The 22,295-nt window shown below is 40.7% G+C and overlaps 1 protein-coding gene across 2 annotated transcripts in view; it reads left to right on the forward strand.

Annotated features, from left to right (window-relative positions):
• kcnj6 (potassium inwardly rectifying channel subfamily J member 6) overlaps nt 1-21,730 on the forward strand; it is a 200,548-nt gene extending 178,818 nt beyond the window's left edge. Inside the window, exons 3-4 of one of the 2 annotated variants that reach the window (XR_010018285.1) lie at nt 14,393-15,982; nt 20,291-21,730. Coding sequence is in view for 1 of the 2 variants with exons in the window: in XM_063050396.1 (XP_062906466.1) it covers nt 14,393-14,733 (341 nt within the window). In the remaining variant the exon portion in view is untranslated. Of the gene's footprint in view, nt 1-14,392 lie in introns of both variants that reach the window. The other variant, XM_063050396.1, reaches the window with a different exon arrangement.
• Nucleotides 21,731-22,295: the final 565 nt, after the last annotated feature.

Below are 22,295 nucleotides of genomic sequence, written 5' to 3' on the forward strand. Positions count from 1 at the left end.
TAGGAGTGATGTGGATTTGCTCCAATTTGCCTGCTGGAGAAACAGGTCTACAGCAGATATCATCTCATTGGCTCTTTACTCAACCCTGGAACATCTGCAGCAAAGATGCATACATCAAGATTCTCTATATCAACTACAGCTCCGCATTCAGTACCATCATTCCCTCAAAACTCAGCCTCAGTACTTCCTTGTGTAAATGGATCCTCCATTTCTTCACTTCCCAGTCAATTCGAATTGGCAACATTTCTTCCGGGATCTCTGTCAGCACAGGTATACTGCAAGACTGTGTGCTTACTCCCCTGCTCCACCCACTTTACACTTATGACTATTAAGCACAGCTCCAAAGCCATATTCAAGTCTGCTGATGGCACCACTGTTGTAGGGCGAATCAAAGGCGGTGGTGAATCAGCATTTAGGAGGGAGATTGGAAATCTAGCTGAGAGGTGCCACGACAACAACCTCTTAATGTCAGCAAGACCAAGGAACGGATTATTGACTTTAGGAGGAGGAAACCAGAGGTCCATGCTCGGGGGATCAGAAGTGGAGGGGGTCAGCAACTTTAAATTCCTTGGTGTTATCATTTCGGAGAACCTGTCCTGGGTGAAGCACGTAAGTGCAATAATGAAGAAAGCACAGCAGTGCTTCTACTTCCTTGGGAGCTTGGAGAGATTCAGCACGACATGTAAAACTTCGACAAGCTTCTGCAGATGTGTGGTAGAGAGTACATTGACTGGCTGCATCACAAACTGGTGTGGAAACACCAATGGCCTTGAACTGAAAATCCTACAAAATCTAGTGGATACGGCCCAGTATGTCGTGGGTAATTCCCTCCCCACCATAGAGCACATCTACACGAAGCGCTGTTACAGGAAAGCAACATTCATCATCAGGGACACTTGCCACTCAGGACATGCTCTCTTCTCACTGCTGCCATCAGGAAGATGGTACAGGAGCCTCAGAACTACACCACCAGGTTTGGGGACAGCTATTACCCCTCAGACATCAGGCTCTTGAACTAAAGGAGATAACTTCACTCAACATCATTTGCCCCATCAACTTATGGACTCATTTTCAAGGACTCTTCATCTCATGTTCTTGAGATTTATTACCTATTTATTTATTTATTATTATTATTTCTTTCTTTTTGTATTTGAACAGTTTGTTGTTTTCTGCACTCTGGCTGAACACCCAAGCTGGGGCAATCTTTCCTTTATTTAATTATGAATATTAGTCTATTATGGATTTATTTGGTATGCTCACAAGAATATGAATGTCAGAGTTATATATGTGATACATATGTACTTTGATAATAAATTTACTTTCAACTTTGAGTTGTTTAGGTAGTTGAGATTAGTTTAGTTGGGCATTTGACTACTAATGTAGTCAGTTCGGCACAATATTATGGGCTGAAGTGCCTGTTCCTGTGTTGTATTTTTTAATATTCTATATTCTTAAAGTTGCTCTTCAAATTTAGTGATTTGACCAATAGCTTGATCATCTTCCCCACTATGCCCCTTAGTGGTCTGAGTGCTATTTATCCTCCTGTGAAGAACATCGGGATATTTTTATTTCAGTAGTCAAGGACCTTGTGAAGATAAAGGTGGTTGTTGTAGTTGTTACATCAATGCTTATAACCAGAGAAGTGAAGGATGGAATCTCAGTGAAGAAAGAAAATAGACTAAAGATCTGTGTGAATTTGGTGGGGTAAATGTAAACAGGATTTCTTTCCCGATAAATGTAATTACCAACATAAACTGGTTGGACCATGTGGCTGTTTCTTTAATGCAACTTCTTTGTACTTAAACATATATTTGAGCATTATTGTGGTCCAAATGATTACATTAAAGTACCCACATCTCTGATGAATGTGTATACAAAATTGTACAAGGATCGAGATAAACTTTATTAACCATATACATTTAGATATATTAGGAATTTGTTGTGGCGTGTTGATCTGTGTGCAGCAAGCAACAAAAACAACATTCAGCAATTATAAGATCTATATAAAAATAAAGTTAGAGATTAGAGATTGGGTATGGAATAAGTACATATTTATGCATAAGTACATAAATACCACTGTGCACTTACAATGTAAACGGCATTATAAAAATAGTTTACAGTGTAGTACAGTGACGGGGTTTCTAGATTGGGGGGGGGGTGGCTATCTAAAATGGCTGATCAGATTAACTGCCAGGAGGAAGAAACTTCTAAGATGGTGTGGTTTTTGTTTTAACAGCTACCTATCATTAAGTGCTACCTTTTTACCTCTACCATCACATTTTCAGAGGTGCAAATACGAAAGGTAATGTAATTCATTTAATGGTAAGTTCACAAACAGCTGTCAGTCTAAAAAGAAAAAGAAAATCACTCAGGTTAACATACATCAAAGTTGCTGGTGAACGCAGCAGGCCAAGCAGCATCTATAGGAAGAGGCGCAGTCGACGTTTCAGGCCGAGACCCTTAGTCCTGACGAAGGGTCTCGGCCTGAAACGTCGACTGCGCCTCTTCCTATAGATGCTGCTTGGCCTGCTGCGTTCACCAGCAACTTTGATGTATGTTGCTTGAATTTCCAGCATCTGCAGAATTCCTGTTGTTTACGTTTAAAATCACTCAGGTTATTTTGTCTTGGAGCTATTTATTTCAGTTAGACGTTACAGCATAATGACATTACTGTGTAATGATTGGATCTGTATGAAGAGCAACAAGACAAGTTTTCACTGTAACTTGACACACGTGACAATAATAAACCAATACCAATTTAAGACTAGTTCACTACCAGTTTAAGATTAGGATGCTACGCTATTTTGTAAAACATTGCACTGATTCCACAAACTTTCAAGGACTTTACAACTAATGGTCTCAATACTATATTATTTATTTAGGTATTATTATTATTTTATTTTTCTTTTTGCATTTGCACAATTTGTTGTCTTTTGCATATTGGTTGTTTGTTTGTTTGTGTGTAGTTTTTCATTGATCCTTTTGTGTTTCTTTGTAGTTACTATGAATACCTGCAAGAAAATGGATCTCGGAGTAGTATATGGTGACATATATGTACTCTGATAATAAATTTATTTTGAACTATGTAGTTCTCCTGTTCTTATTGAACAGTTTATCCCACCACTTTCCAAGGCAAATACCTGTAAAATCCTGCTAGTAACAGTACACATGTCAAAAACCTATGAAAAGCTGCCTTATTCTATCTTCTGTAGAAAGAAACAGTGAAAAACAGAATACGACTTTGAAATGGATTGTTCATAATGAACTACAAGGTGGCAAAACTATTAGCATAAACAAATCCAGAAAATCCTGTTAACATTGATCATTACAAGGAGAAGTTGCTGAAATAGAATTTTCTTGACGTTTTTTGAACTGACAGGCACAGGTTAGCATTTCAAACATGTGAGAGTCAAAATTAGTACATGTAGTTCCTGCCTTTTAGTCCTCGACTTGGGTGCCACTCATACCAATTTAATCACAGCGGCATCCTAACCATACGCATGATAATGTCCCAGAGCAAGAAACATTCAGCTCCATTCTCAAGCATTCCAATCAGATGCCTACAACACACTCCAGAGCTATGAAAATATATATTCACATGTCCGGGACTGGGCTGAAGTCAACGTAAAAGGCTTCTTGTAAAATTCCTGAGTGCTGAGTCCCACTTTCACGCTGCCCAGTGTGTGCTGAAGAAGAGATCTGAGCTGATTTTTGTGCACATGGATGAAAGAAAAATGGAGGCTTATTTAGGAGGGAAAGGCTAAATTGGTCTCAGAGTAGGTTAAAGTGCTGACGCAACATTGTGGGCCAAAGAGCCGGTACTGTGCTATATCCTATGTTACAGGATACAATGCGTACTACTCTCCATCCCCTCCCATCCTCATTTCCCGCCCCTCTCTTCAAGGGTCCATCCCTTCATCTTTTCTCCCAGTCATTCGCTGCAGCATTTAACAGATCAATATTTCATCGGGAGAGGCATCTGCGTCTCCACGGAGATCAGCAATCATAGCCGGCAGCTCACTGACTGTTTTGTGCTTAGAATGAGCTCCCCTTCTTGTCAGCAGACACACCACCGCTTCAGGAATGGAAATTCTATCCGCACAGCCCTGACAGCATTTTTGATGAAAATACTGTGGAAAAATTCCATGAGTTCCAGTCAAAAAACAGAAGTCTTGAATTATTAAATACCTGCTGCAGCTCTGTGATCATGAACAAGTTTTTCACTTCAAACAAAGCAGAATTTAGCTGTGAGACACCACAGAAGCCATGAGCTTCATTGCCACCTGGTTCCATATCAATCCTGTGGTCGCTGCATCCAATGTACATGACTCCGTCTCTCACATTTACATACGAATTTTCCGAATATCAGTTCAAAGTCATCCGTTAAAGAGACTAAGTTTGTACAAACATAATTAGCTCAGGAAATTCCAAATTACTTTATAGCTAATCAAAGTCAAAGTGGAGTTCATTATCATACTGTAAAGATGAATGCAAAGGTGCAATTTTTCTTTGTATTTGTGTATATGTGAATATATCACATAATCAAATAAGCAACAAGAAAAATATACATTAAACATTAATTATACAAAATTAAACAAGGAAGAAGATAATTAGTTTGAACACCTCGTAGTGCAAGGTATTCAAACTGGTCATAATGCTGCTATACTGTACCGAGATACTGATTAGGATTATTCCAGCTGATTCAAGAATTTGAACAAAAATAACTCTTCTTGAAACTTGTGGTGTGAGACTCCAGGGTTTTGTACCTCTTGCCCGATGGTAGCTGTAAGAAGATAGCATAGTCTGAGTTCTGTACTGTAGTGTTCTATGACTCTAAATGGTGGGAATCTTTGATGATAGATGCTGCCTTCTTGACGCAGTATCTCCTGTAGATACTATTGATGGTGGGAAATGTGGAAATATATCTAAGACTCTGAAGTCTTTATGAATTTGTAACTTTTGTAAAATATAATGTGACAAAATGGAACCTGTGAGATCCCGGAGTGCTTTGCTGGTTTGGATGGAGGCTTTGCTGGTTTGCCGGTTTAAAGGGTGTGTTTATGGCAGGAATTTTTTGACAGCAGAGAAAAGCAGAATACAATGGACTGATTGCAGAACAAGTGGCAGGAAACAGAGACACTTGCAGATAATGGAGGGATGCTATTATGAAATGGAACAAGCTAATTACTGTTCTCTGCAAAAAGTATGAAAGTGATCTGTTTGAGCTATAAGATTGAAGCTATCTTCCAGTGATAACGTATGGAAGTAAATAATAAAATGCGCCTATAACTTGATCCAATCTGAATTTGTTCTAGTTTGTTACTAAATATTAGAAGACCTAGCCGAACGGTGCACCACAGGAAGGATGATCCTGTAATGTATTGGGCAGAGTCCACTAATCTCTATGGCTTTCATTTGAATTATCATACCAGACCATGATGCAACCAGTCAGATTGCTTTCAACAGAATATCTGTAGAAGCTTTTTAATGTTTGGTGCCATGCTGAACCGCCTTAACTTTCTGAGAAAGTAGAGATGGTGGTGCATCGTTACTGCCTGCAATTTTTTTGTGTTGTTGGAATATAGGAGGATATCAGTCAAATTGTGTCCAGCAAAGTTCCACAAAGACAGCAGTTGTGTAACAATGGAGATATAATTTGCACTTTCTTGATGTTGATTGAGGAACAAACATTTCTTCCCACAGAAACACACACAGAATGCTGGTGGAACTCAGCAGTTCAGGCAGCATCTATGGAAATGAATAAACAGTCGACCTTTCCGGCTGAGACCCCGAGACTGGAAAGGGAGGGGGAAGATGTTGTCTGTCCAGTTGAGTTTCCTCAGCATTTTCTGTTTTTGTTTCTGATTTCCAACATCTGCAATCTTTTTTTTAATTTTCTTTTTGTGGTGGTGAACATATGTGGCTTCAGGATTACATTTTATGTAAAAGATGACATCTTTAGTCACTCTTTCATATCTGCAACCTGTTGCTGGAGTCTCCACTAATTTTTTTGATCATTGCCGTTCTTAAGGGAAAACATTGGGTGACCCACAGTAAGAAGTACTCACTGATCTGGTTGTGTATCCACGGACACAGGCTTCTAGGCTGGTACCTCACAACATCCAATTCCAAGATACTGTGATTAGGTGGAATGGTGGCAAAGCAGATAGTGTAATGCTTTACAGCACTGCCTGCAAGATTTGGGTTTGATTCTCACTGCTGTCTGTAAGGAGTTTATATGTTCTCTCCAAGATTGCATGGGATTCCTCCAATGCTCCAATTTCCTCCCACATTCCAAAGACACACGGATAGGGTTAGTGACTTGTGGCATACTATCTTGGTGCCAGAAGTGTGGCAACATTTTCTGGCTGCTCCCAGTGATGCAAATGATGCATTTCACTATATGTTTCAATGTACATGTGACAAATAAATCTTATCTCTTTGTGGCAATGGGAGGCTGCAAGATCTAAGGATAAGCTTCCTTGAAAACATTCTAGCATCCACGCTGCCTTGGAGTGTCAGGCCAGATATGTTTCTAAGTCTCTGAAGTGGGAATTGACTCTACACTTTCTGACTCAGAGGCTAGCGTTCTACAAATTGGTCACAGATTCTCTAAAGGCTTTGATGTCAGGCTTAATCTATCAGGGACTGTATGCACAGTGACACAGCCAATTCACATTCATACTGCTTCTCCACTTGCTGGTTGTGACCATATTAATTCTCCAATAGAGCTACCAGTGAAAGCTTAATGGTTGGGTTGATAACTAAGTTAGTGAAAATAGTTACACAGGTCTTTCTGCAGAGCTATACACAACATTTAATGTATTATAGCAATTTTGAAGTATTGCTTGTACTGCAGAGAAAATGCCAACCAAGCAACCACACATAAAACAGTACGATAACGACCAGATATTATTTATTTATTGAGATACAGCACAGAATAGGCCCTTTGAACCACACTGCCCAGCAACCTCCAGTTTAACCCTAGCCTAATCACAGGACAATTTCCAACGACCAATTAACATACCAACGGGTACGCCTTTGGAATGTCAGAGGAAACCCATGTAGTCACGGGGAGAACATACAAACTCCTTACAATCAGTGGCAGGAATATATTAGTGATATTGAACGAGAGCTCAGAGTACTTTAAGACACTGAGATTATTCCCCACTCCTCTTCAAAATCAAGCTGAGGGAATCTTTTACTGAGCGACCAGGTCCCAGTTTAATGTTGCATTCCAGGAATGCCACCTTCCAGACATTACCCCCCTCAGGATTACACTGGGGCACTGACCTCAATTGTCATGCTCAATGAAGCCACAATTCTCGGACTCAGCCCAAGAGGGCTAACTGTTGAGACACGGTAAAATAGTAAGAGCTATTGAAGAGGCAAACTGGTTGGATTACTACTACGTGACCCAGTTCTCAGCTTCAACTGAAAGGAAAGAGGGTTTGCTCTACCTGATATTTGCAAAGATCTAATGAAACTCACTTCATAGCTGGGAGGATTTCCTGAGAACGACTTACTGCAAATGATCAAGAGTTCAATGACCTTGTCACCTATTTGATGTGTCCAAAATGGAAATGCCACTTTAGACACTTAGAAATATAGAAACACAGAAAACCTACAGCACAATACTGGCCCTTCGGCCCACAATGCTGTGCCAAACATGTACTTACTTTAGAAATTGCCTTTTCTAAGCTCCATGTACTTATCCAAGAGTCATATCTGCCTCCACCACCGCGGCTGGCAGCCCATTCCATGCACTAACTACTCTGCGTAAAAAACTTATCCCTGACATCTCCTCTGTACCTACTTCCAAGCACCTTAAAACTGTGCCCTCTTATGCTAGCCATTGCAGCCTGGGAAAAAGCCTCTGACTATCCACACAATCAATGCCTCTCATCACCTTATACACCTCTATCAGGTCACCTCTCATCCTCCGCCGCTCCAAGGAGAAAAGGCCTCAACCTATTCTCATAAGGCATGCTCCCTAATCCAGGCAACACCCTGGTAAATCTCCTCTGCACCCTTTCTACAGTTTCCATGTCCTTCCTGTAGTGAGGCGACCAGGACTGAGCACAGTACTCCAAGTGGGATCTGACCAGGGTCCTATATAGCTATGTCCAAAATGGAAATACCACTTTAAACACTTCTATTTGATGTTAGAACTTGAGACACTTAGTTAGTCCAGAACACAGGGAATATCATTGTGCATTTAGCTAGTGAGGGAATTAACTTTCTCAGTGGCTTGCACTGGAATCGATCTCCTAATGGACAAACGAACACCCTCCAAAAAATTAAAGTATCTGATTTAGCTCAGTACAACGGCAAAATTCGCATTAAAATTGATTTCCTCCAGTTTCCATTTCCCTTCTTCTCCCAGTCAAACAATAACCTATTTTGGTTTGTTCCCTACAAGATAAAAGTTCTGAGCTGTTACTTACAATAGCTATAACACTTGATTAAAATTGAAGAAACTGTAGATGCTGGAAATCTGAAATTAAAGAAACACAGATGATGGAACTCTGAGATTAGGCATCATCTGTGGAAAGAGAGTTAAGCTTAATGCTTCACACCTGAGGGCCTTCAGCAGGTTACAAAAGAAGAATGTTTTTAGGTGTTTCCCTACCAGAAATGAGGAATACCTGAACAGGGCAAAATGTAGAAGTAAGGCCAAATTTCTCCAATGACCTAACAGAAGACTCAAGCTTCATTGAACCGACTGCCCCTGTTCTGCTTTTTGTGCCTGTGTTTGATACTGGGCTTCATGTTAGGGCAATTAACCAAAAGTTTGGTCAAAGAGATTAGATTCCTCTTGTGACTTATTAGTGGAGTATTATAGCTCTCCCATATCTCAGAATATCAGGGACACGGGATCAATTTTTTTCAACAGTGATATTAATTTACCTAAAGCATAGCTTTGCAAAGGTCATAAGGGATTATTGATTCTACCAACCTTTAACTAACACTTACACCTTAAATTGGTAGAAATGAATAAGCCACACAGGGTTATGAGGAACAAGGTAAAGTTGGAGAATAAGGGAGAGAGAGAAATTTAGGGGGGATATTCCTGCGGTATTCTTGGAAGCTGAAGACATATGAAGGGGCTATTAATATCAGTGATACACAAGAAGCCAGAATTACAAGGATAAGGATCTTGTGTAGCCGGAAGGGATTCATTTTATTAGGTGTTTAATTATTAGTTTAATACATTTGCTGCAACTTTGTGAGTCAAAGAGACTGTACCTGTGCTGTACTGTTCTATGTTCTGTGCTCTAGAGGAATGAGTACGTTCAAGAGTTTGTGGGTCTGGAGAGATTCCAGAAAGCGTAAGACATTGAAACAAATAATTTTAATACAACCGTTCCCAATATATCTATAATTTTTGGTTCAGTTTGTCACCTCCTTGTGTGGAAGGAAGCAGACATTATTAGAAGTGTTATATGTCAAAAGCAAAACACTGTGTGTGCTTAAAACTTGAAAATGCTGAAAATTCTCAGCAGGTAGAACAATGTCTGATGTTCTAGGTTCATTGTATTATGTGGCTGCTGTCCAAAATCATATTATTGAGAACATTTTGCCATCAGATTAACAGCTTTGCTCAGGATGGAATCAAATATTAGTTCTGATATCCTACCTGCCTTTATTGTGATGCACCAAACTTATGAATTATCACTTCAGTATTATCTATTGGGCCGTACTCAAGAGGACCTGGAGACTGAACTACAGGTTACTAGTGGAAAATACTTGACTGAACATATTTCCTTCATCTCCAACACACGTTATGTGCACCGCAGGACAGTCGCCATGTCATAGTGGAGAGGCTTGTGAGCGCTGGAGATCCCAGGAGAGATGCCGTTTGGAGCTTAGCTCCTGCTAGGGTCATCCATGGCAGTAAGGTCAAGGGGAGGTTTCCAGTCAAAGGCGATTCAACCACGACCTCAATGGTGTACCTGGCAGAGGATGCTGATATATCACAGCAGCAGTGCGAGTGGGGGAGGCTTTAGCAGTGAATAGCCCCCAGTCATCTTGCATTCCATGCTAATGGACCGGGACCCCGATCTGTTATACACCCTGTGGTGGCTGCCCATGCATCAGCCTCCCCACGTTAAACAAAATCACACATATGCATTCTCCATTAAGGGAATAACCCCTGAGGAGAACATTTAGAATTTAGAATTTATTTAAATATTACATCCATCCCACAACGTGAGGGAGTAAAAATCTTTGCATTATGACTCCGTTGCAACGTACAGACATGTGAATTCAAACATTTAGTAGCTTGTAGAAAGAAGCTGTCCCGTAGCCTCCCACTTTCAAATCTCTTACTAGCTCTTCTTTCAGTTAGTCCTGACGAAGGGTCTCGGCCCGCAACGTCAACTGCACCTCTTCCTATAGATGCTGCCTGGCCTGCTGCGTTCACCAGCAACTTTTATGTGTGTTGCTTGAAATTCCAGCAGCTGCAGATTTCCTCGTGTTTCGGTAGCCTGTTGGTCCTGGTTTTAATGCTGCGGTACCGTTTGCCAGATGGAAACAGCTGAAACAGTTTATGGTTGAGGTGATTGGTGCCCCTATGATCTTCCAGGCCTTCTTTCTGCACCTGCTGCTATAAGTGTCCTCAATAAAGGGAAGACTCAAGTGATCACAATACTTACGTGCACGAACTAACAAAGAAGTGGCTCATAAAATTACTGTTACCATCGATTCCCTTTTAAAAACGTCAATGGCGCTTTCATTAAAAGATGTGTGTCATGACCCACCAGTAATAAATTATGGTGACATGTAGATACATCATCCTGTTACTGTGTTACGTAGCTGCTGAGTTCCTGATACTGCTGGGAGATAAAGAGACAAGTATCACATCTGTTCCAAGGGTAAAAATACTAGATGATAATCGTCGTGTGGATGAGGCTGTCACTGCCAACCCAGTGACAAAACCTTGGAAGGACCTCAACCACTCCACTGCAGCATGTTTACATCAGGAAAGTGTATGCCTAACATTATAACACACAATGTAAGTGTTGCTTTTTTTTTTACAAAACTTTTCTCACAATGGACTGACCATACATGCACAGAACACAATGGATCCAATGCTGACTTCACTGCTACCCCTACTTACTTAACGTGATCATAGAGTTACCGAGGCAGTGCAATCACCTGAATTGAGTATGATGTTCTCCTGAGGGGCTATTCCCTCAATGGAGAATGCCTGTGCGTGACTTGTTTAACGCGACGAGCTAATGCACAGGCAGCCTTGCTAGATCGAGGCCAGGTTCCACTGGCATGGAATGCAAGACAACTGGACCCCTCACTGCCATTATGATGTGACATATCTTCCACCAGCTTCACCACTGAGGAATTGGTTGGATTGCTTTTTGTCTGAATCCCCCACCCCCACCCCTCCGACCTTACCGCTATGGGTGACCCTACCAGGAACTAAGCTCCAGAAGACATCATTCTTGGGATCTCAGGAACTTCCAGGCTTCTCCACTATGATAAGGTGATGATCCTGGGCAAAGCATTGAGTTAAACAGCATGAAACCAGGAACTTCAGTCAATCCCATCTGTGCTGACCAAGGTGACTATCTGAAGTGGTTCCATTTGCCTGCATTTGTCCCTTATCCCACTAAACCTTTTCTATCCACAGACCTGTCCAAGAGTCTTTTTAAACTTTGTACATGTACCCTGGCAGCTCGTTTCATATACCCACCAAGCTGTATAGAGAAAGTTGCCCATCAGGTTTTTTGTTCATTTTTTATCTCTCTCGCCTTAAATTTAGACCCAATGGCCACTTTATTATGTAACTTCTGTACCTAATGGCCACGAAGTGTATATTTGTGGTCTTCTATTGCTGTAGCCCATCCACTTCAAGGTTCGACATGTTGTGCATTCAGAGATGTCCTTCTGCACACCACTGTTGTAACAAATAGTTATTTGAGTTACTGTCTCCTTCATGTCAGCTTGAACCAATCTGGCTATTCTCCTCTGACCTTTCAGCAGTTTCTGAGATACTCAAACCACCCCATCTGGCACCAACAATCATTCCATGGTCTAAGTCACTTAGATCATATTTCTTCCCCCTGTGGTGTTTGACCTGAACAGCAATGGAACCTCTTGACCATGTCTGCATGCTTTTATGCATTGAGTCGTTACCACACGATTGGCAGATTAAATATTTGCATTAACTAGCAGGTGTACAGGTGTACCTAATAAAATGGCCATTGAGTATACGTCCTCTTGTTTTATACTCCCCTATGCTTGGAAAAAGACAGTGATCATCCATATTGTCTACACCCCTTATGATGTTATAAACTCAGTGTCCTTTGCAGGAATAAAGTCCTAGTCTTTGCACCTCTTACCCTCTTACTTGCTGGGTAACAACCATCAAGCTCATGAAACTGTGCTTTAATAGTAAATATTCTAATAGTGCATGGCATATTTCCAAAACTGTTTATGAATCATTCACTGAATGAAATCTGAAAAAGTATCAACCTCACACTCTAATAAATATTTATGCTTTAACTCATTCAAGGAGGTGGTTAGGAGGAGCAGAAGGGACAGCCAAAAGCATCTTGTGCATATTTAAATTTATGACACATTCTGACTTCCCCGTGGGTGGTAACATTCACAGAGTAAATATGCAGGAAACCATGTTAATGTTTGCATCAATAATTTCTGAGCTTTAATGCAGTACAGTAAAATTCAGATATTCCACTCTCCAAGTACTTGGAAATCCTGATGGCTTAGCTTTTGGATCACCAGGTGATTATTGCCATACTCCTTTCTGACTGGATGGGGCCCTAGTTCTTTCAATCTCTTTCAACTCTCTGGGCACCGGTTCACTTTCTGCCTTTAAGATGAGCAGGACCCCATTTCCCTCTATCCCTCTAAATTTAACAGGTTCACGAGAAAAATCATTATAATACAGCGGTACATCCAAAAATAGAATTTAAAGTGCGTTAGGGTATTAATTAGGAGTATCATCTAATAGTCTAATAGCTTCTTCAAGGATTGTCACCTTGTCATGGTGGAGAGGCTTGAGAGCTCTTGAGATCCTCAGAGCGATGATGTCTGGAGCCTTGCTCCTGGCAGTGTCACCCTTGGCAGTGAGGCTAAGGAGGAGGCTCCAAACAAAGAACGATCCAACGAAGACCTCAAAGGTGAAGCTGGCAGAAGTTGATGACACATCACAATGGCAGTGAAGGCAGAGGAAGGCTGAGGCAGTGAAGGATCCCCAGTCATCTTGCATTCCTTGCGATTGATCCTGACCCCGATATTAGCCTCCCAACATTAAACAAGATCTTGCACAGTTGTTCTCTGTTAAGGGGAAAATGTCTTGGGAGAATATCATGCTCAACAAGAGTGATCACATTACTAGTTTAGAGAATCTACTAATCCAGCACACCAAAGCCTTTAGTGACACACACAAAATGCTGGAGGAAATCCACAGGCCAAGCAGCATCTACAGAAAAGAGCAAACAGTTGACATTTCGAGCCAAGACCCTTCATCAGGACAGAAAGTCTTTAGTGCGCTGGATTATTGGTGTTCAGAGATTCATACAGAGCAGATTCATAATTGTATGTTAGTCACAAGAACCGTGGAATAAGGATATCCTTGTAAAATATCACCTCATTGTCAAGAACCTTGTGTGAGCTACATTCAATATTAACACATGAAAGCTCGAAAATTTATCGGATTGTGCATCATTGCAGATACATCTGATCTTCAGTTTAATTAGATTTATGTTTTTTGTAAGGTTTTGAAAATAATACATTAGTAAAAATGTAGGGATGTCAAAAAGCTCTTCCAAAATCAAACTCATAAAGCACTGCTAGGAGTTGTAGTGGTTTCTGGTGGTTGGCAACTTGAAGATGAGAATCCGTGGTTTAAAAATTATAGCCAGGCTTTTCAGGACTGCAGTTAGGAACCACTTTTATGCACAGAAAGTGGTAGAAATTGGGAAATTTCTTCCATGAGATCCAATTGCCATAGAGTTTATTGTTAAATTTCATCTGACATTAACAGACTTTTTACAACAAAGTATAATGAGACTTTGGGAAAAGGTGGGAGATTAGCACAGGATCAGTCATGATCTCATGGCATTGTAGAACAGGCTAGACAAGCTGAAAGGTGGTTTCCATGTATTTAACTTCAATTTGTAATTAACTAACACTTTCAAATAGTGAACATTTGTCACGGAACTTCATACAAAACAGAGGAGATGACCAGTTCTTTCCTTGTCGATCTCACAGATAAACATGAGTTCATGAATGATTCAGACAACTGTAAAGATCAATGGAAATAATTCCCAGGAAAGATAGTGTGAAATCTGTATTTAATATGTATATGGAATAATATATGCTTATTGGTGTCTTTCTATCTACACAGGTATGACATGTCAAGCTCGAAGTTCATATGTTACCAGTGAGATTCTGTGGGGTTATCGCTTCATGCCTGTCCTGTCACTGGAAGAGGGATTCTACGAAGTTGATTATAACAACTTTCATGAAACTTATGAGACAAAGACTCCAGCTTGTAGTGCCAAAGAAATGGCGGAGATGATCAGCAAAGCAGAACTGCCCCTCACCTGGTCAATCTCCTCCAAACTTAATGAGGAGGAAGAGGAGGAAGAGAACGAGGAGCGGGGGCAAGCTGACAACAAGAGCCATGAGGAGCAAGCAGAGCAGAATGGGGAGGTTACAAATTTGGAGAACGAATCCAAAGTGTGAGGTGGATGGAGTTTCTTTGCCTTGAGGCAGATGGGAATATCACATCATATGTGCTTAATGAATGGTATTCAGGTGTGAAGTTTCCACACTGATGAAATTAGATGCTTGAACAAAAAAAAAAACTTGAGTTAGGAACTATGGAAAGGTGCAGAGATCAAGCTGAATAAATAGGACATGGCGTGGTTTACAATAGGATTTTTACTTTAGTAAGATAGACACAAAATCTGTGTTCAATATAGAGAGCTGCAAAAAGCATATCAGCCGCATTATAGAGCACATACACGTGTTCAGAAGCTAATTAGAAAACAGGGCATGAAGATCCTCTTTGGCGTCTCGTGCTCAATGCATGTAAACTTGTTAGGGCGATGCAGTTACATTGATTGCAATGGACAGAATGTGTTGAGGCAACCATAGCCAGCCACAAATATTCTCACATGCATTCAGCATCAGTGACCAAAAGCAGATTTCTCCTCACTCGCACTTTTGTGCAGGTATAGCAGACGGTCGGTCAGCTTTTGAAAAGAATCCCAGCTTTCCGAGTCTTAAGCACCTATTTCTAAACTTCTGCTGTAGAGGTGAATGTAGACTAATGATTCCTTTCTAAGTTATTAAAAGAAATTAAATGGACAAACTTTTCAGTAATTCACATTACTGGATTCAAACAAGATCTCAGCAAGGATGCTGGGAAATGGAAAGGTGTTGTGCGTTGAAATGAGCTCCTCTGTCACAAGAGTTATTATTGAATGTTATTTACAAGTTGTTTTCCTCTTTAAAACATGTTACTCTTCATAATTCCAATGTGACTTTCTTTGAAAAGAGGCCTCCATTCAAAGAATATTGCATTAATCAGCAGCTTTTAACTTTAACATCAGTTTGCATTGCCATAGTCCTCACAAATTGTACGGGATTGTCCATATTTCCCATCAAGTCCTCCCTGTAATGGAAGAATCATTGTCCCAGGGCCCGCCTTGGGGATCAGTCAGTTGTGTAGATAACACACAGCAGTGAGGTGTGTGACAGAATGTAAAATGAACACCAGAAACGAGAAGCAATGTTCAGAGTAAACCAACCTTGTGCATCACAAGAAATCCTTTATTCGAACTGGTGAGCTGGCTGCAGGATTTTTTTTTACTTAGCCTGTCCTTGTCAGATGGACAGAGATCGCCTGTGTATTTCTAGTATTTTATTTGTTTTTCTTCTGGATTTCAAAACTGAAGAGTATTCTTCTAGGCAGTTCATGGATAATGATGTACATATACAACACACGTTGGTGTGAAATTTTTGAAACTGTAGATAATTTGTACAGAAATCGAGCACTTTAAACTGTATTGAATCAGTGCTGAATCAAGCCATTCAGCCCAACAATCCATGCTGGTTTTCATGCTCCAGTCAAATCTCCACTTTCCCTTATCTAATTCGATCAGCAATCTTACTCCTTTCAGGCAGGGCAATCCCATCATCCCTAGTTCCAATCAAACGCTGTGCAAACTCCAGGTATATCGTACTTCAGATACAGAAACCAGCCATGCACACAGAACTCCATGTGAGTTCTTTCCAAAGCCCTGTGCCTTTTCATTGCAACTTCCTTACCTTCGTATGCCTGAATTGGTCTTTCTGAATAGTTGCTGTACCTGCATTACGAAAAGCAACGCATCAAGCTCCTTTTTAAAAGTTACAAGTTTCCTATTCTTCCAACTTGTGGATAACCTCACAATTTCTCTCCCTTTTTTCCTACATTTCACAATGGCAATCACCTTGCTTGATCTGCCTTTTCTCTTTCCAGCACACTTTCCTCCTGGGCTTAGATCACTAAATTTCTAATTGTCTTTTCAAGTAATCCATTAAGGCAAATCATAAAATAACCAAGGGTGTGGAACTGATCTCTGTGATGCCCCACTAGGTAACAGAGAGCCAATCTGAAACAGAAATATTTAGTCCTACTCTGTTTTATGTTCTTTAATCAAACCTTTATCCATGCTGATGTGTGACTCCATTCCTCGAGACCTTATTTTATAGACCTGCTGTGTAATACGCTGCAGTTGGACAAAACCTTGGTAAGACCACAGTTGGAGTATTGTGTACAGTTTGCTTGCTCTGTTATAGGAAGATTACCATTAATCTAGAAAGAGAGCAAATAATATTTAAGAGTATTTGGCAGGATTCGAGGACCTGAATCACTGGGAGAGGTTGGGCAGGCTTGGACTCTATTCTATGTAGGTGACTAAGGGGTAACCTTATAGAAGTGTATAAAATCATGAGGGGCATAGATAAGGCGAATGCAGTCTTTTTCCTGGGGAAATGGAATCAATGTTAAAGGGACAAAAGTTTAAGGTGAGAGGAGGAAATATTTAAAAGCTATCTGAAGGACAACTTCTTCATGCAGTGGCTGGTGCTGATATAGAATGAGCTATTAGATAAAGTGACTTGGACAGGTATAATAACAACAATTTAAAGACATTTGGACAGATAAGAAAGGTTTAAAGAAATATGGGTCAAACACAGACAGATGGGTGTCTTGGACAGCATTGATGAATTAGGCCATGCTCTATTACTCTATGACTATAAATATCTTCTTTTTAAACACAGATATACTACTTCCACTAATTCTGTCTTATTATCCTTCCACTCAAATTTTCAGTTCTATATTGTCAAACACAATTTTCCCTTCATAAAACCAAATTGACTCTGCTTAACTTTATTATAATCTCCAAGTACCCTATTATTTCATATTTAATATTATTATTTCTAATTTCATTTGTCATATCACATTACCCAGTAAATGGAAAATATTGAGGCAAAGTTGTTTAATATTTTGATCTCTTTTGGTATCATTGCCTGTGGTTTATCTTGTCCATTTCCAAAGGGCCAGTTCCTACCCCAATTGCCCAGGGTGCATGCAAAAGCCATTATTTTTAACAAGCATTGCCTCCTAAGTTGCCATTTCCAGTGTTTTAATAAAAATTATTCACCCTTTTCACACTCCCCAGCAATTAATTCTTTATCATCAAACTTCTTGCATATGGTTGAGAAAATCCTGTAAACTTCATTCCCAATTTGTTTACTCTTTTGGTCTGATACAATTAGAGTAGCTAAATTATTGTCAATTGCTATTCCATATTTCTTGCTCACTCCCCTAATTTCTTTGCATATTTCTTTCACCATTCCCCTTCTATTATCCTACCTATATTACAGTTAATCCTTCATTACCTATTACCTGTTTTCAAGTAATTCTATTCCAGCCTCGCTGACTGCGAGCCATACATCATCTTTACCACTCATAATTACTCCACCTCCCCTTCTCTTCCCACTCTGTGATTACTAAATATGTTATATCCTGGAACACTTAACTCTGTCTCAGTTTTTCTTGTCGTGTATTATTGCTTCTGTTCCTGTTTTATTTCAATGAGTTCATCGCTGCATGGGCAATTTAACTCTCTGCTATTAGCCATTGTTCCCGCATTATTTTTAACCACTGTTTCACACTGTTGTTCTATAATTATATCTGCCCTGGCTATTAATGTCCTCCCTTTAGTCTATAAATTTATTTGTTTATACAACCTGTCCAAAAGGGCTGAGGAGGAATTTATTTAGCCAGAGGGTGGTGAATGTGTGTAATTCTCTGCCGCAGACACTATGGAGGCCAAGTCATATGGGTATATTTAAAGCAGATGTTGCTAAGTTTTGATCAGTCAGGGTGTCAAAGCTTACAGGGAGAATGAGGCTAAGCGAGATAATAAATCAGCCATGATGGAAGGCGGAACAGACTCAATGGGCCAAGTGGCCTGACTCTTCTCCTGTGTCTAATGCTGCTTTTCCCCTCTTAGTTCATTTATACATATAGGAGCATCAGTCTTTTTTTTTAATATGTTGTGACATCAGCTTACACGAGGGAAAGGGTTGTGTTATGGAAATTTAGGGCAGGAAGTTAGTATGTGTGATCTGCTCCAATTACATTGAAGGACAGGCCTGGAAATGCACCAGTGCCCACAGGGACACATTTAGTCATCACTACATGTGCATTGACAGCCATTTGGCTGTGTGCCTCCCCTTGTAAAAATTCAGTAGCATCTGAAACCCAAAGTGCCAGGTGCCACTGACCGTCCCGGACAGATTTTCCTCACTTGCTGAAGACTTGCATGTGTAGTAATGCATTCACTCAAGTCAAGTCAACCCCTCCTAAGGCAGGGGTTCCCAACCTAGGATCCATGGACCCCTTGCTCAATGTTTTTGGTCCATGGCGTAAAGAAAGGTTGGGAAACAGCCCCCCAACCCCGTCCTAAAGGGGTTGTCTATTAATGGCTCCTCTGGTGGCTGTAGAAGTCAATCCAACACCACACATTCTTGTGCAGTGTGGGCCAGACCTCACAATCCTGCCCCCTTAGCCACTTGCTGATTGCCACAGGATTTAATCCAGGGTGTTAGAGTGGATCCCCTTAATGAAGAATGCCTGCCTGTGACTTTGTTTAATGGGGAGACTGATGCGCGGGCAACAACTATCGGGTTCTGGTTCCAGTGGAAAGGAATGCAAGACAACCAGGGACACTTCACTGCAGCAGCCTTCCTCCACCTTCGGAGCGGCTAAGACGTGTCATCATCCTTCGCCAGCTCAGCCGCTGAGGTCTTGGTTGGACCACTTTTTGTCTGCGCCTCCCCTTTGACCTTACCGCCATGGGTGATCCTACCAGGAGCTAAGGGCCAGACAGCATGGCTTTCCGGACCTCAGGAACTCATGAGCCCCTCCACCACCACAAGGTGATGATCCTCGAGGGATTGCACAGCACGTGCAAGAAGGGAGCCGGCTGCACCTGGTGTTGATGGGTCAAGTCAAGTCGTCAGACCATTGAGAAGGGTTTTGGCCCAGAACGTTGGGGAGGAGTTGTTTGTGCTGAGGGGACGGGACTGGGGGCAGGATATCTGAGGCTGGGAAGGGGTACATAGGGTATGTTAGGGAGAGGTGAGAGGGGTTGGCTGAGGATCAAGGTGATAGGTCGGGGCTTCAGAAGACTGTAAAGCAGCTGGGGCGGTGAAACCTGAAGAGCCCAGGCAAGTAAATTAATGAGAGGGGGCCCAACTATCTTGGCCCCATTGGACAATATTATTAAAAACCTTGCTGACATGGGACTGTCCAACAACACTCATGCCTCAGAACCACATTCCAACAACACACAGGATAAAAGGCTTTTGAGTGTTCTTGCGATCCAGAACAGATCATTGGCACAAGTGTGATTCACAACCATACGAGCATGCTCAAACACCCAGAGTCGAGTGTTTCGATTTGGAAAATATATGACGGCGTTCCACTCCAAACAGATTTATTTCTCATCTGGACAGGACTGGAAAAAAACACACTCCACTTTGAGATTTCTGGGTCACGGTGTTGCTTTGTCTTTTTTCATGCTCTGATCTTAAAGATATTTGAGATTTACTCAGTGAACTTAGAGCTCGCCATGTTTGCCTAACCTTCGGGACAGGCTGTTTGGTTAATATTTTGCAAACTATAGTTTGGACTCCAGTGATTCAATGTAAATGTGATAATATCAAATTATTGCAGTTTAAGGTTCTCAACATTATCCAAGTAAGTCTCACGCTGTACTCGCGGTTTGCTCTTCCTCTCCTGTTCCTGCTATCTGCTTCTCATACCCCATCACTCTGTCCATTACACAACTTATAAAAATGCAACAGTGTAAGAGCATGGGGATTAGAGCAGGAAAGTCACGGCAGAAGGTCAGTTGTAAATTCACCACATGATGGGACAGAGGTGAGCTCACGCAAGAGCCACTCAAGCCTCACTTTCTTATACAGGGAGGAGCCGCATGTAACTTTATGACTATTGCAAAAAGTTTGAGATTCTTTTCAAGTTTCAAAGAATACCATTTCTACTGACACAAGGAAGGAAAATAGCAATCATTCTTTCTATAACTGTTTAAATTGCATTCAATATTCTCAGCAACTATAGGAACAATCCTTTGAAAACAGGGATATTTCATATTTAGTTGATTTAACGTTTTATTATCTGGTGCAGGGGTTCCCCACCTTTTCATGCCATTAAGCAAGGGGTTCGTGGATTCCATGTTGGGAACCCCTGACTCCAGTGATACTCAGGACATCATAAAGCATTTTCCAGTTGGTGCATTTCTTTTCAATTGCAGTTATTGTAACACACGATACATGATGGCCAGTTTGCCTGCAGGAAGCTCCAAGTGTCAATGAGAACAAATGTTACTTCAACGATGTTGATTGAAGGGTGGGCCTGTCCATGGTGTACTACTGCAACTATAAAAGGAACTGCCACCAAAGTGAAGATAAATGGCACAGATGACAGGGAATTAATTTAAAAATATTCTGAATTTACACCACCATCGCCATCATGGATCTTGTATTAACCCTTTGGGCACTGAGCTTCTTTAGTGCTTATTTTTGATTCTGCATAACACCTAGAAATATGATTTTTCTGTACAATTTTTAAGCTGAATGGTTTTAAGTGATATTAAAGAAATGCACGGCAGCACATCAGATCGTCTTTTCTTTCTTATGATTTTTTAAAAATAAAGTGACAACTTAACACTACACTCTTCAATTAGTTAAAAGTTACACAACCTCTGGAAATTATTAAGAAACGACAGAGACAAAAGTGACTGCAGACGCTGCAATGTGGAGCACAAAACCATCTGCTGGGAGAACTCATCGAGTCAGGCAGAATCTGTAAGTAGGAAATAGAGAGTCAATTTCCAGAGATGTTTCTCCTTCCTATGGACCGGAGATGAAGAGTCTCGACCCAAAACATTGACTGCCCATCTGACTTGACAGATGCTGCTGACCACTGAGTTCCTCCAGCAATTTATTCTTTGATGAAGAATAGGAGTTAAAATTAACACCATTGCACTTTGGGAATTGTTTTTCAGAGGCTTTGATAGTAAAGTGGAATTTTGGAGTTCTACCGTTCTTCTGCCTTAATTCTAATAGGAGGTTGTCTGACTCCTCAAGGAAATGATATAAATCGGGGGTTCCCAACCTGGAGTTCACAGACCCTTTGGTTAACAGTAGAGTCCATGGCATTAGAAAAGGTTTGGGAACCCTTGTTATAAAATGATTAATTAGGATGTTTCTCCAGCCATTTCCTTCAGTGTCACAATGAAAGAATCAGAGATATCTTGCAGAAGTTTTATATCATGACAAATAAAAATACATGCACATTGTATTAAAAATGTGGAAGCAATTCATTCTGAAGGTATGTAAATATATTAGGTATGTATTTTTTATGCTGATGTCCATTTCAAGAGGGAGTTTAGAACCCAATGTTGTTGCGTTATTAATGTCATGCACCAAGAGGAAGCCCTGATGAAGATTAGATGAAATCGCTCCTGGCTAGCTGCTTTCACCTTCCTTTACAGAATGCTTTGAAAGGGGAAACAGTATTTCCTGTATAAAACTTTCCCTGTTTTTCTTCAAAAAAAAAGGAATGTGTTGCAAATACAACAGAGGTATTTATGGGACTTTAGATAGGCACGTGAATGTGCGAAGAATCAGGGATATAGACTTGTGTGGGCAGAAAAGATTCGTTC

Source organism: Mobula hypostoma, chromosome 6 (assembly GCF_963921235.1).
Source record: "Mobula hypostoma chromosome 6, sMobHyp1.1, whole genome shotgun sequence".
Taxonomy (NCBI): domain Eukaryota; kingdom Metazoa; phylum Chordata; class Chondrichthyes; order Myliobatiformes; family Myliobatidae; genus Mobula; species Mobula hypostoma.